This window comes from Eubalaena glacialis, chromosome 5, assembly GCF_028564815.1.
Source record: "Eubalaena glacialis isolate mEubGla1 chromosome 5, mEubGla1.1.hap2.+ XY, whole genome shotgun sequence".
NCBI classification, from domain to species: Eukaryota; Metazoa; Chordata; class Mammalia; order Artiodactyla; family Balaenidae; genus Eubalaena; species Eubalaena glacialis.
In genome coordinates, this window is record NC_083720.1 from 44,706,329 (window position 1) to 44,719,823 (window position 13,495).

Here is a 13,495-nt window from a genome sequence, read left to right on the forward strand (position 1 = left end):
CGAGCTTACAGATGGTCCTGATTTGTGAAAGGATTTTATAAACTGCAAAGCATTATCAGAATGTTTGTCATTTAAACTCATTAACCAATCCAGGAGGTTACTGTTGGACACATTTGAAAAACACCAAGACAAGAATCCACTAAGAATCTGACTCTTTTTTTGCAAATTAGAAGATCATAGAAAGAATTACTTATTTTGGCCTAAAAATTGGAATCTGTAACTGTGTCTTTTTTTAGACAAAACCACAGCTAATAGTGGAGGATCTTGATTTTTTTTTTTTCCTTTCCAAAGGGAAAGAAGTAATAAATAAAACTGGAATTCAAAACCAGCAAAAGTAGGAAGAGAAACAGTCTCATAGGCCTTCCTCGTTTCCCTAAGGATGGGTCTTCTTCCCTTTGCTTCCTGGAGGCTCTGAGTGGAGATCATGCCAATTAAACAGTGCCCAGTTGGCAACAAAGCCCAGAGCTGAGAATGGGGACAATACAATGGAAGCACCAACTGTCAAGAGATGCATGGCACCTCAGGAAAGATATTACGAACATCTAATGGGAAATATGCCACTTCTTAGAACTTCCGTAACTAATGTCAGTGAGGCAATGCTGAAGAGGTGTCTGGATTTAATAAACCTTTTAATATTTTCACAGCTGGGCCTGCTTGCACGGGGCTCGTAGACCATTTTCTTAACTAAGGCATGGTGCTGATCTGACATTAGTTTAACAAGGTAATTATCAAGTGAAGAATAGCAGCCGCACTGCTGTGAACCTGAATAATAATGCTCATAATTACTGATTTTGGGCCCATCTTTAAAAAAAAATAATAGAGGACTAAGTACTAAAGCATTTTATAGGAAATACATTCAGGTACAGTGTCTAGAAGTGTGGAGAACTATAAAGGATATAATTAGCAGTTTATTTACATAATCAGTCAAACACCGTTTATCATTTCTCTTATGGTCCTATTGAAGAGAAGCAAATAAGCATGGGAACATTAAGTTATTTTAGGCAGGCAACCTTAAAAAAGTTGATTATTATTAACTTTTTTTAAAGCTTGAAAGTTGAACTGCCCTAAATGCCTCAGTTGAAAACTGAATAGTGTCGCTGACTTTATCAAATGCTAGCACTCCTTCACATATATGACATGACAAACATTTCCAGGGGAAATTTTATCTGGACAAATACACCTCTAAGTTAACTAACTTCAGTTTTTGGAATATATTCAAAGCTTGCATTAATTCTGAAACAACACACAAATTGTCTTTTACTGAGAACATCTTAAGTGGTTTTTTTTTTAATCTGGAATATGAGAGTAACATGGAGATACCATGTATGTCTATGAGGAAATACCTTCCCAAGCATTACTGACTAGGCTTACCTCATAATTAGATTCTGGAAGAACTCTTGCCTCTTCATTGTTCTCAGTGTAACTAACCCATTCTGGCATAGCAAATGATGTATTTTTTAAAGTAAAAAAAGACAAACAAATTGCAAATCAGATAATTCAAAGGCAGGACTAAGTAAGACACATGTATTTTTAGAAAAGTCTGTAAAAATAATGTAATGCTCTGCTTGCTCTAGATAATATGGAGAAATTGTCTCGTAAAAAGGGAATGGCTTTATTACCATGCTCCTAGGTGACCTTACTTCTTCCTTCAACAGATCTTCAGAATGATTATTAGTGTCAATTGTTGTCAATTTCAAGTCCTCCTGACTTATTGAAAAGCCAAAGATAATGTTGCATCAGGGAAGTTCTCATCAAAGAATGTGTTAAAGGTAGCATTAATTGGGATAGGACCAACCTCATAAAAGTAAATAAGCACATTACAATGGTTGGGTGAAGCTGATTCTCTTGGAATGAATAATAAAAGCAAAGTGTATGAAGGTACCAAGTTCTGCAAGCTCCTGCAAGTATTTGGAGTTCAAATACTCCAATACAACCACCTTGATTAAACAGTAAATAATGAAACACACCCTAACAGGTGATTTTGTCACCGAGCCTCTATATTCTTAATGAAATCCACATGAACATTGATTAATATAGTTGTAGAAGAAGGCTAATTTAACCTGATTTCAACAAATGCTTTATTTTACCCCATATGCATAAATAAGGTGCATTTACAACCTGAAAACATAAAGCAAAAGTGAAGATTAAACTAAACATAGGCGTGTGGGGAGGATGCTTCAATCAGCTAATGCCGCGAAACAAGAATTTCACAAACCAGTATTGTACAAAGGAAATACTGCATACATCTCAACTTAACCCTGATTTTTGAAAATGTTTTATGTTAAAAATGATATCAATCTTACATTTGGATATAGAATCTAAAAATGTGGTGGTGAGCATTATTAAGAACAGGTTTATAAACAGAGGCAGAGAGCATCAATAAGAAAAAATCTGGCTAAGATCTGCTAATAGTCAAGTCCTAGAAACAATAGCTCACTAGACCTTTAGCTCCTCCAAGGCAAGAGATTTTGCTCATTCATCTTCTTATCACCAGGGCACAGAAAGATGACACATGGAAAGTCCTTGAGAAAGGTTAAATAAATACATAGATGTTTCAACTGAAATTATGTCCAATAAGATCCGTTCAATAAGAAGATTTATGTATGGTTGCTGAAGACTGCTTATTCTATGAAATTTAATGACACAATTGTACTTACCAGGAAAATTGGCAGACTATGTAGTGAAATACTCTACTAACCCATGGCCCAAAGCATTAAGGAAAAAACAAAACAAAACAAAACAATCAGTCCTAGTACTGTAGGTTGGGTAGATGTGATTTTGATTTGGTATTTAAATTTAAGTCTCAGTCTTGGCTCTCTTTGTGGACAAATTTCCAAACTGCTCTGTGACATTTCTGTTACTCTATAACACAAAATGAGTTGCTACAACTGGAGATTGTGATGGTGGAAAATTACTAAAACATGGGAAAAACCGTATGTTCAGTAATGTCCCTGTGGGCTAAATAATCAGTTCCTTTGGGTCATATTTATACTATTTACCAGTGCTGTATCATTTATTCAGTCCACAGATATTTACTGAAAACCTTATATCTGCAAGGTACTGTGGTAGGGTGTTTCTGTCATGGCTTTAAGGAACAAAATGGTTTTAGGTTAGAAAGAAGTCTTCACCAGTCTAGTCTTTTTCTCCTGGAAGCAGATTTGATCACCTTCTTTATATCCCACAGTACTTTGTTTGCCCTACTCTTTCACTGTGGATGCTGTTGCATTAGAGTTAATTGTTTATGTCTATCTCCCTTGTTAAACTGTAAGTTCCTTTAAGGGAGATGATATTACACACTCATGTGTGCTCAGCACCTGCCCAAGTGTGGCATAGTCAACTATGGAGGGTCTGCAATATGAACTTTGGATTTAAATTCAGGCAGGCTTTAGCCTACACCTCCCCCCCGCCCCAATGAGGTATTTTATCCTTTAGGTGGGACTCATGAGTCCAGTTGCTGAATGTAAGCAGAGGCAAGACTTATGTGCAGAACAGGACCAGGTAAATCTCTTAGAGTTTTTTCCATATAATGTATCATGTTCACACTCCATTGTAGCTGCTCTGGAGTTATCAAGATTTCATATTTGAGTGTGAACTGGGGTCCTTCAAGTAGGGCTGCTAGCCTTAAGAAAGAAAGACACAAGATGTCCAGTTAACTTAGAATTTTAGATAAACAAATAATTTTGTAGTATATGTCCCAAGTATTGCATTTGTATACTTACATTTTATCTAGCAACGCCTACCTTCAAGATGATGAGTAAATTGGATGTAAAGAGGGTCAGGTAAGATGTTTCTCAATAATTTTTTGTTGAGCAGAACATTTATCTTCTCCAGCCCCCAGACAATAAATGCCAGTAGCATTACCTATCATTGTGATAATGAAAAGTTGGCCACATTTATCCTGTTACCCACTATGAGGTAGTGCCTTCTTGGTTTGAGAACCATAGGGAAGCTAATGAGAGTAGGAATATACCCCCATGAAACCAAGAGTCAGAAAATGTACGTTCCAGGACCCCACAGACATCATAGTCACACAGTCTCAAAAATGGACATGATGTCCATTTCCTGGCTAGTACCTCATTCAGACCTCCCAACCAAGCTCTTGAGAATAGGTCTGACTTGCTCAAGCCTGCATATTTGACAATGAATTTTATCCCCATGAGAAAAGATCCAACAATCCTCCCAGATTTCTTAACAGCTTGACATATAAAGGGAAAATAAAGTCACCAAATCCTAAAGATCAATTATAAATATGATGATAATTATACCTTCAACTTGTATAGCACTTTACATTTATTCAAAGCACTTTTCCGTCCATTATCTCATGTGATTATTAGTGTGGTATTTATTAGCAGATGAGTGAATGGGATGTCTGCTCAATCTATTGTTATGGCTAATTTGCAACACTTGATATCATCAATTTGAAACCACAAATGGGAAGAGATTCAGGCTCCTTTTTCCCTTCAGAAGTCTGTTAGTTCATCCATCAGCTGTAGGCTTTCTCTCAAGTCCTTTTTATAACTAATCCCAGATTTTGCATTAATATTACAAGAATATTTTCTTTTTGAGTTACTTAGTTGATCATGTTAATTTAAGGTAAGAGTTTGTATTAAAATGAAATTAAAAGTAAATGAAAAAATTGGTGATGAACTTCCTTCCTCTCAAGACTATCTATCCCTCTCAATGTCTGGCAAAAAGCAAGAATTCAGTGCATTCTGAATGCATGAATCAATGAATGACTGAAGGAAAAAATGAACTTCAAATGAATGTCTGCTTTAGTCCTAACTTAATTTACTCCAGATCTTGCCAGCCTAATGAAGAATTCTGTTGAGAAGGGTCACTCACTAAAATCACAATTTCAAAGTCTAGAGCTTTCTAGAAATCATTTAGTGCAGCTCATGCAAAGGAAAGCATTTTCCAGAGTCATCTGAGACAAAGACATCTATGTCATTATGTAACAAAAATGCCACAATCATCCAGTAACTAACCATCAAGGACTACTCTGAGGAGGTGCATTCTTTTCTCTGGGATTAATTTTGAATGCAACCATAGTTCATTTCCTTTCATCTGGTCCTCAGTAAACAAGACATAGAGCCCAATGGTGCCTAGCACAGTGCCTGGCACTTGAGAAGTATTCAGTAGCTCCTAGCTCTCTGAGCAAAATAGGGGATGGAAACGTCACCCTCTGTTAGACAGGTGTCACAATTGTAATAGTTTGGGACTTGTTTAAGTCATCATCTTCCATAATATCAGGTTTTCTTCCAGTTGGTCATTAAATTCTTAAGCTTTCCCTATAGAAGGAAGACAAGTCTGATCTGGCTTTGCCCAAAGCCAGAGATTTTCCTTCTATGAGCTAAATGATGGAACAAGTAATGGAAACTATCCACTATTTTAATTCCAAGTGACTGGAATATCATAGGTTTAACTCATTCTCTTACTCATTCATTCATCCATTCATTTATTCAAGCAATAAATATTTATTGTGTGTTTTTCCCAGACAGCACTAAGCTAAGGTACATGTTACTTAATCTTATTTAATCTTCACAAGTATCTTATGATGTTGGCATTATTATCACCTAGACATTATGTATAAAGAAACTGAGGTTAAGAAAGTCTAGGCAGAATGCCCAGCATCAAGTCATAGGCCTAACTTCGCACAGCTCTGGTGAAGCAGAGGCTCAAAGGGATCCAGAGTCCGTGATTTTGATCTCTACCTCCATAAATGAATAAAAGAAAAGGAATGAAAACTTTCCAGAGGAGCAAAGTTACTTTATAGCGGAAGAGCCCCTGGACTAATGGGCACGTGTCTCTTGAGGAAGCTAAGGGTTTTTAAACACTGGCCGCACAAACCCGTACATTTCCAGATCTCAGGTGGACTCTTTAGAGGTGTTACCCATAGAAAAGACACAGGCACAGATTCTGGCCTTGCAAATCCTTCTCCCCGTGTGCTGTAGTGCACGCTCTTCACATGTAGCTTTTAAAAATACCCAGGTTCACACCGTAATAGTTATTAAGCGCGGTGTCAAAATGCTGATTCAAGGAATGATTTTCCCAGGAATATATTTCTAATCATGTAATATGATATTAGAGAGAAAGAGAAAGTGGGGAGAAAATGCTTTCAGAATTCCTATATAGCAAGCACAATAAAAACACAGCTGGACGAGGTGAACCAATAAAAAAACAGGAAAAAAAATAATAGTAACCAGAGACAGTAAAGTTACTTGGGCCTTGTAGAATTTCTCTTCCTTAGGGGGACACATCCAAATACACCACACATAAAAACACATATTACAAGACAAAATTGAAGAACTTTGTCAATATTGCAGTGCTACCAGAGCTTTCAGAAAAAAGGGAAATAGGAAAGAAAATGTAAAAGAGAAGCATCTTGTGAAGAAATGGCTCCACAGAGGGGCCAATGTGCAGTCCTTCAAATATCTAATGGGACTTGATGACTAAGGAAAACAGAAGAAAACAGCGTGGAGAGTAATGACATATCCCAAAACAACTTTCTGCTTTTGGACAGTGAAATGAACCCCCAGCAGTCACAGAGGAAACAAGAATAGTCTTTGGCTCATGTGACTATAAAGGTGTGTAGTTCTGCCAGAAACCCTTACTCCAGAAAGAATGTGAAACTCAAGATGAAATAACAGTTGTCAGATGGAAAATTACTGGGACCCATCACCCTCAAATTACAAACAATATTTAAAGGATTAGTGATGATTGTATCTGAGTTGTCCTGGATCTCAATCTAGAGGCTGAGGTATGCTCATTGGAATTCAATTGAATAACAACAGCTATTTATGGAGCATTTTCCAGGCACTGGAAACTCTGCAAAGAAATTTACATGTCATCTCATCAAACCCTCACTTTGCAGATGAGGCCACTGATGCTTAGAATGTGACTTAGGCCAAATCACTCAGGCGGTAAAGACAAAGCTGGGTTTGAACCCAGGTTTCAGACCAGGAATCCCTGCCTGAACCACACACATTTCCCTTAAAAAAAGCCAATAGGAAGTGCCCCCAAATAAGATGGCATTTTAGTATTTATGTCAACTCCCCCCCACCCCAATTTCCAAAGCAAGACCAACCTGGACATAGTTTAGTGTTTGGAGTCTTTAGCCCCCAAAGCACAGAACCCACACATTCTCAACTGCCCTTCCCTTCCTTTCGCACATCACTTACCAGTGATGACAGTGGGTTTCTGCAGTTGAAAGCCTGGGAGAGGGTGATTTCTTCAATGTTGCAGTTCAGCAGGAATTGCCCATCAGAAGGGTCTGTAGGCTCTCCACTGCCCAGCAAGCTCTACGTACTTGATAAGCACTTGCCAACGGCAAGCTTCTCCAATGCACAGAAGCTGTAGTAATGCCAAGGTTGTGCATTGTTATCAATAATAATAGTCAAGGCTGACTACCATTCTTCAAATGCTCTGCGGTTCTTTGATTATATTATCTCATTTAATTTTCACTGCAAGCCAGTGACGGTAGTCTTATGGCCATTTTACAGATAAGGAAATGGAGGCTCTGTTTACCAATACAAGCACAGGTTAAGACCAAGAATGTTCACATTGAACTCTTGTGAGCTTTCTACTGTATTGATTAGCCTCCCAGCCTCTCCAACGCCATGGGACACAGGAGAACTTTCTCTTTTTCTTTTGGCTGCGTTGGGTTTTCATTGCTGCGCAAGGCCTTTCTCTAGTGGAGGAGAGCGGGGGCTACTCTTCATTGCAGTGTGCGGGCTTCTCATTGTGGTGGCTTCTCTTGTTGAGGAGCACGGGCTCTAGGTGCGCGGCTTTAGTAGTTGCAGCACGTGGGCTCAGTAGTTGCGGCACGTGGACCCTAGAGTGCGTGGGCTTCAGTAGTTGTGGCACATGGGCTCAGTAGTTGTGGCTTGCGGGCTCTAGAGCGCAGGCTCAGTAGTTGTGGCGCACAGGCTTAGTTGCTCCATGGCATCTGGGAATCTTCCCGGACCAGGGATTGAACCCATGTCGCCTGCATTGGCAGGCAGATTCTTAACCACTGCGCCACAAGGGAAGTCCCAGGAGGACTCTCTCTATGTATCTTTCCCAGCAAAGAAATATTTCCTGAATGAATTGGGAACCATGTATTTCCGACAGATGAAGAACATGGCCATTGTGGCCCTGGACATGGCCTAGGTTTCCTGAGGCGGTTACCAGTACCTTTACCCAAAAGGTTCTGTGCTAGTCATCAGGAGCAGGGAGACTGTGGGGCACGATTCCACTACACACCCAGAAAAGGAGCAGAGGAAAAATCAATCCTCGCTTGAAGCTAATGGTGAGCAAGCCACCTAAGAACGGTTGCTTCTGTATAAGGTGCGGAAGGAAAATCATACACCACGCTGGACTCAGAATTGCAAAATAAGCGTGCAGAGGGCTGAGACCCCATTCCTCTGCTTGCCTTGCCCTCTCTATCAAATAAGACACAGTAATTATTTGTGACTTACGTTCCTCGGAATGTGTGAATTGACGAATCTATTTCTTTCCTCTTAGCCGTGGGAGGTGTAGGGATAGGATGGCGTTGGGGGGGTCCCCCAACTCTGACTCTGGAGTCGGTCAACCTGAGGCCTAATAACTCACCAGCTGGGGCTCTGCGGACCAAGGAAGGATCCATTTCCAGAAAGACACTTTTCAGCTCTACTGGTCTTTAACCACAGACCAGCTGATCAAGAGGGACTCTCTTACCCCTGGCCCTCTTCCCCACTTGAGATTCCACCTAACCCAAGCAGAAACCTCCACCCTGGACTGTTGGCTTCTCCAGCTGCTGGGGGAACACTTCATGAAGCCCCACAAGGCAGGGGCAGGCACATGGCCTTAGGGATGCACATCCCAATTGCTACATGGTCCAGTAACCTTGTCGGTCTGGCCCCTCTCCACATCAACCTCACCCCCGTCTTCTAGGAAGACATCAGTAGTCTCCATCGGCAATCCCAATCACATCCCACCTGGGGAGGGGGCCCACTCCCATCAGGAGAGTAGAGACTGGGGTGGGTGGAGCAATGAGATTGATACAGAAGAGCTTTCTGAAAGGAAGAGTAATATATCTCCCCAACATAATTATCTCCTGAATTATTATACTGTTGAGTCCCCCCTACCCCTGCAGCTTAAAATAGATCCAACCATATCCTAGAGCTTATTTGAAAACACCAGTAGAGCACTTTGGACTGAGTTCTTCCCATTTAAATAAGTCCAAGGATGTCGGTATGGGGATTGTTTTGCCAGCATTCTGTTTGGGATATAAACTTTTCCCCAAATGTCCACTCATTCATTCAATCATTCATTCAATGAATATTTATTGGGTACCTATGTTGTGCAAGTTTCTGTATTAATCTGAGAATTCGGCAATAAATAAAACAAAGCCCCTGTGCACAGGGAGATAACATTCTAATAGGGGGTGACAGGTAACAAATAAACAAGTAAACACATATTACATGATTTACGGTAGCTTAGAGATAAGATCTCTTAGAGCCAGAGGAACCCTCTGAAAATGTAGACATGGGGAGGGAGAAGGAAAAGTTTTTTCTAGTTAAGTAAACCTCATCTAGAATATTTCCTGGTACCTATAATGAAAGCAATATGGGGAAATGTTTTACATACACAAATGTGATAGCCAAGTCCTATTTTCTTCCTGAGAAATGCAAAGCTCTCAGCTCCCTGCAAGGTCTCAAGGAAGTGCTGCAGCCCCAGCCCAGGGCCAGCGTGTGTTTTCCCTGCCCACCCGGCACAGTGTGCCTGGACCGTGAATGGGTTAAGGTGGCCGCGAGATGCTTGGAGCGCTGCATAAACAGCACGTGCGTCAGGCGTTCTAAGCATCCTTCATCTTCCCTATCTCCCGGTCCTAGGTTGTCAATCAGCTGTCACTTGCCGGCACATCAGCAGCGTGTGCACATCACCAGGCTGTCAGCAAAGCAGCTGATGAGACTGGGCTCCAGACTGTCGATCATCTTTGTTTCTCTTCGCTGCTCGGGAAATATTTTGGTTCAGAGAAACAAAGAAACCTGGGCAACAATGGCTCGTAGTCAGGCATTTACTCCTGTACATGAATATAAGATCTTAACAAGCACTGATCATGCCTCACCCCAAAATGATGTTGGGGTCAGGGGTGGACAGAAGGAAGATTGAGAATCTGTTTTATTAGTAATTCTAGTTCCCTGAGCAGACCCTGACGGATTCACACACACACACACACACACATACACACACACACAAAGCACAGGAACATAAAACAATGATAACTTGAAGTTATGTGAGCTTATGCCTCAGACAAAAATAAGAAGACTCAGAGGATGGATGACTGCTTGGTTCGAAATTATTCACCATTGATCCGGCAGGCTTTTGGGGAGAGAGTAATTGTTGGACTGCCGAGTTCATTTATCTCCCTGGGAATTCTGAAACGGCAGCTTCTGTACCCGACTCTCCCACTCTGTAGGGTGTGAGGCTGCTTGGGAGCACCCACACACGGAAAGCGAGTGAACTCATCAGGACCCCCGATGAAGTGGGTTTGCCCGTGCTTGCAACAGGTGTCATTATGTTGAATGTAAAGACATTCTGGAAAAGCCCCTTGTCTGGCACATTAGCTGCCCCTCTCACCCAAAATATTTATTAAAAATGTCCCAGCCTCTGAAAGCCCACGATATACAAATCTAAAGAGATGCTTCCGGCAATGAGTTTCAATTGAGCAAGTTGTCCTGCTTTCCACTGTTTGCCACTTTTGCAAAATCACCATCTATTTATTAGCATAATTAATCGACTCATCATACAACAGATCCAAATACTAAGTTGTCTAAAGTCCTGTAAAATTAAGAAAAAAAAAAAGCACTGGTTGTACTCTAGTGGCTTTGAAATACATTTAGCAACAATCAGATCTTTTCACTGTGTATATCAAGAGCGCTATTACCTATCATTTACTCAATGCTCTGGACCGACTCATTTGTACATACTGTGGTTGGTCCCATCATCAGCTCTGTGTTTGAGACATTTGGGATGTTTTACCCTCTGACAGACAGATCCCTTCACATGTGCAACGCTGATTTCTGAAAACGCATCTCTCTCTGATCTAACCAGACATTAATTGTCTTCGTGCTGACGTATTTATGCCTCTCGGTTTTACAGCACAACTAGCAAATCTGATCTCTGACAAGTTGGCTGAACCTAATCAGGACAGATCAGCTGTTACCCAAGGTGCCACAGGCTGTAATTTGAGGATCTTTACAGAGTTATCACTCGCCAGAAAGACAAGGAACTATAAATTCTGTCAACACGAATCCCAAACTGTGTGGTCAAAGCAGCTGTGGCCTCCCCCGCCCCCAAGAAAACATAGCACTTGTCAAATAAATACCTGAGATAATTGATAAGAGGGAATTAGAAGGATATAGCTGATACAGTGACTGTGAGGATATTTTTTTAAGGGGAACTTCAGAAGCAGGACGTTGGGTGTGAAGTGTTGTCAAGCATAAAGAAGGGTCGCAGGGAAGAGATGGATGGCAAGTCTCCACAATTCAGCTACCACTTATCATTGGGGAGCTTGGTTCACATTTGCCTCACTCTCTAAACTGGCAAATGCCCAAACATCCTAAGCCTCGAAGGAAATCTCTTGCTGCCGAGTTGGGCTGCCACCCGGTGACAGTGCCTTGATCAGAGGCAGGAGGCCGGGATTCTTGTCAGCCTGTCAGCACTGTATTATTCTCTGAAGACCCCTGTGGTTTTCTTACGGGCGCAAAAAGAGGAAATATTAGAGAAAATAAACTTCTTTCTTACTGTATCGCTTTGGTCCATCTTCCAAGCAAAAGGAAAGGGTTAATGTGGCGTCATCTTCAAAAAACTCGGTGGCAAACGCATCCCACCAGAGGTTGTCGCTATCCTGCAAAAAGACAGATCATTTATTTAACAGGCAAGGGTGGAAAAATATCTCAAAGGGGAAAAGAAAAGGGAAAAAGGCAGAAAAATCCAGTCATCGGTGGCTTGGGACTTAGCATATGTGTGTGGGTGTTCTGGAAGGGGTGTGGGCAGGCGTGTGGTCACTCTTCAAATTAATTGCCTCAAATGGGGACTGAATTCCAATTCAATAAACGAGTTAATGCAAAGCAAATGAAAATTAATTCTCGAGGACATATTTGGGGAGATTTAATAAACGTATTCTGGAGCACAATGTGACATTTTGTAAGAAAAAGGTTTGCTTTTAATGTAAAATGCATTCAGCTTTTTCTCTCTCTCTTTCTCTTTGCTCATTTAGGAGTCCGATTTTACAAACAGAAACCACAATATTACAACCAGGTTAAGGAGAGTACATTTTTTAACAATAATTTATCCAAAAAAAAAGTTGTGTGTGGCTTGTAGCCTTCCTCTATGCAAATATCCCTAGAAAAGATACAGGTATTGCTACATGGATTTATGTAGAAAGATGAGTTTGTGCACAAGCAACCATCACATGAATATGGATTGTTCTTGTGGATTGGTTTAAGATTATAGGCAATCACTTGCTCGTTATTAAATCAGTTATTAAAAACAGAATAGTTCAGCAGAATGCAAACCATCCACATGAACTCTGTTTGTTTGTCTTGGGTTGAAGGTTTCCCTTGCTCATCCAGAAAATAATTTGAAATTGGCCCAGTTGAAGGCCATTAAAATCATTGCTAAGCTTCAAGGGCAGGGGAAGGGCCTCCTCTAACAGGGAATTAGGAGGGTTATGCAAAGTGTTTTACATTTAAAAAGGGGAATCATACCTGGGCCTCATTCTCTGTATAGTGCTCGATTTACCCTCAAATTCTTAAGCACAATCTTTTTCCAGAGAATTGTTGGTTAGCGCCAGATTTCAGGGCAAGATGTTTCCCAGCTGCCTGTCAGATGGGGGAGGGACACAGAGGGGCCTGATGCTCCTCTCTTAAAGGCCCCCACCCTGGGGCCCTGGCCAAGATCTCACCAGCCTCTCTTCCTCCCATTAAGTTGTTCTGCTTATGACAACATTAAGTTGTTGTCACTGGCAGGCCTTGGGAACAAGCCTTCAGTCCCAACGGGAATAATTAAGGGGCCACTGAAGATTGATGCTGTTCCTCTTTTCAGAAAAGAAGAAGCTTAGACAAACGAATGTCCTTGTCTCTTTTTCTCTGGCCTCCTTCCAATCGCCACACCAAAAGCCAACACTTTTCTTAGTAGAATACAGTAAATATAAAACCATCCAGGGGTATATCATGACTCCACATACAAACTAGCCCCCCCATCTCCCTTCAGAAACAAATGTTTATTGAGCACTTATTACGTGCAGGCCCTCAGAATACACAGTAGGATAAGAGATTGGTCTCTACGCTCAAAGGACTCAAACCCACTGGCAGGACACAGCCGAGTGAGCATCAGACAGCCTCGCTCCACGCCTGAGACCACGGCACAGGGCCTGAATGCTGTGGAAACTGTCAGAGCTTCTAGAAAAATCAGTGGGCTTGGAAGTGAAGAAGCAGCTGGGGCAAGAAACCCTATTTGGGAGCCTGGATAC

At 41.2% G+C, this 13,495-nt stretch overlaps 1 protein-coding gene across 8 annotated transcripts in view; it reads right to left on the reverse strand.

Moving 5' to 3' along the window:
* Nucleotides 1–13,495, reverse strand: part of LDB2 (LIM domain binding 2) — a 391,280-nt gene that overhangs the window by 238,687 nt on the left and 139,098 nt on the right. For all 8 annotated transcript variants that reach the window (XM_061192122.1, XM_061192120.1, XM_061192121.1 and 5 more), the window contains exon 2: nt 11,767–11,869. In XM_061192122.1, the coding sequence (XP_061048105.1) occupies nt 11,767–11,869 (103 nt within the window). The remainder of the gene's footprint in view (nt 1–11,766; nt 11,870–13,495) is intronic.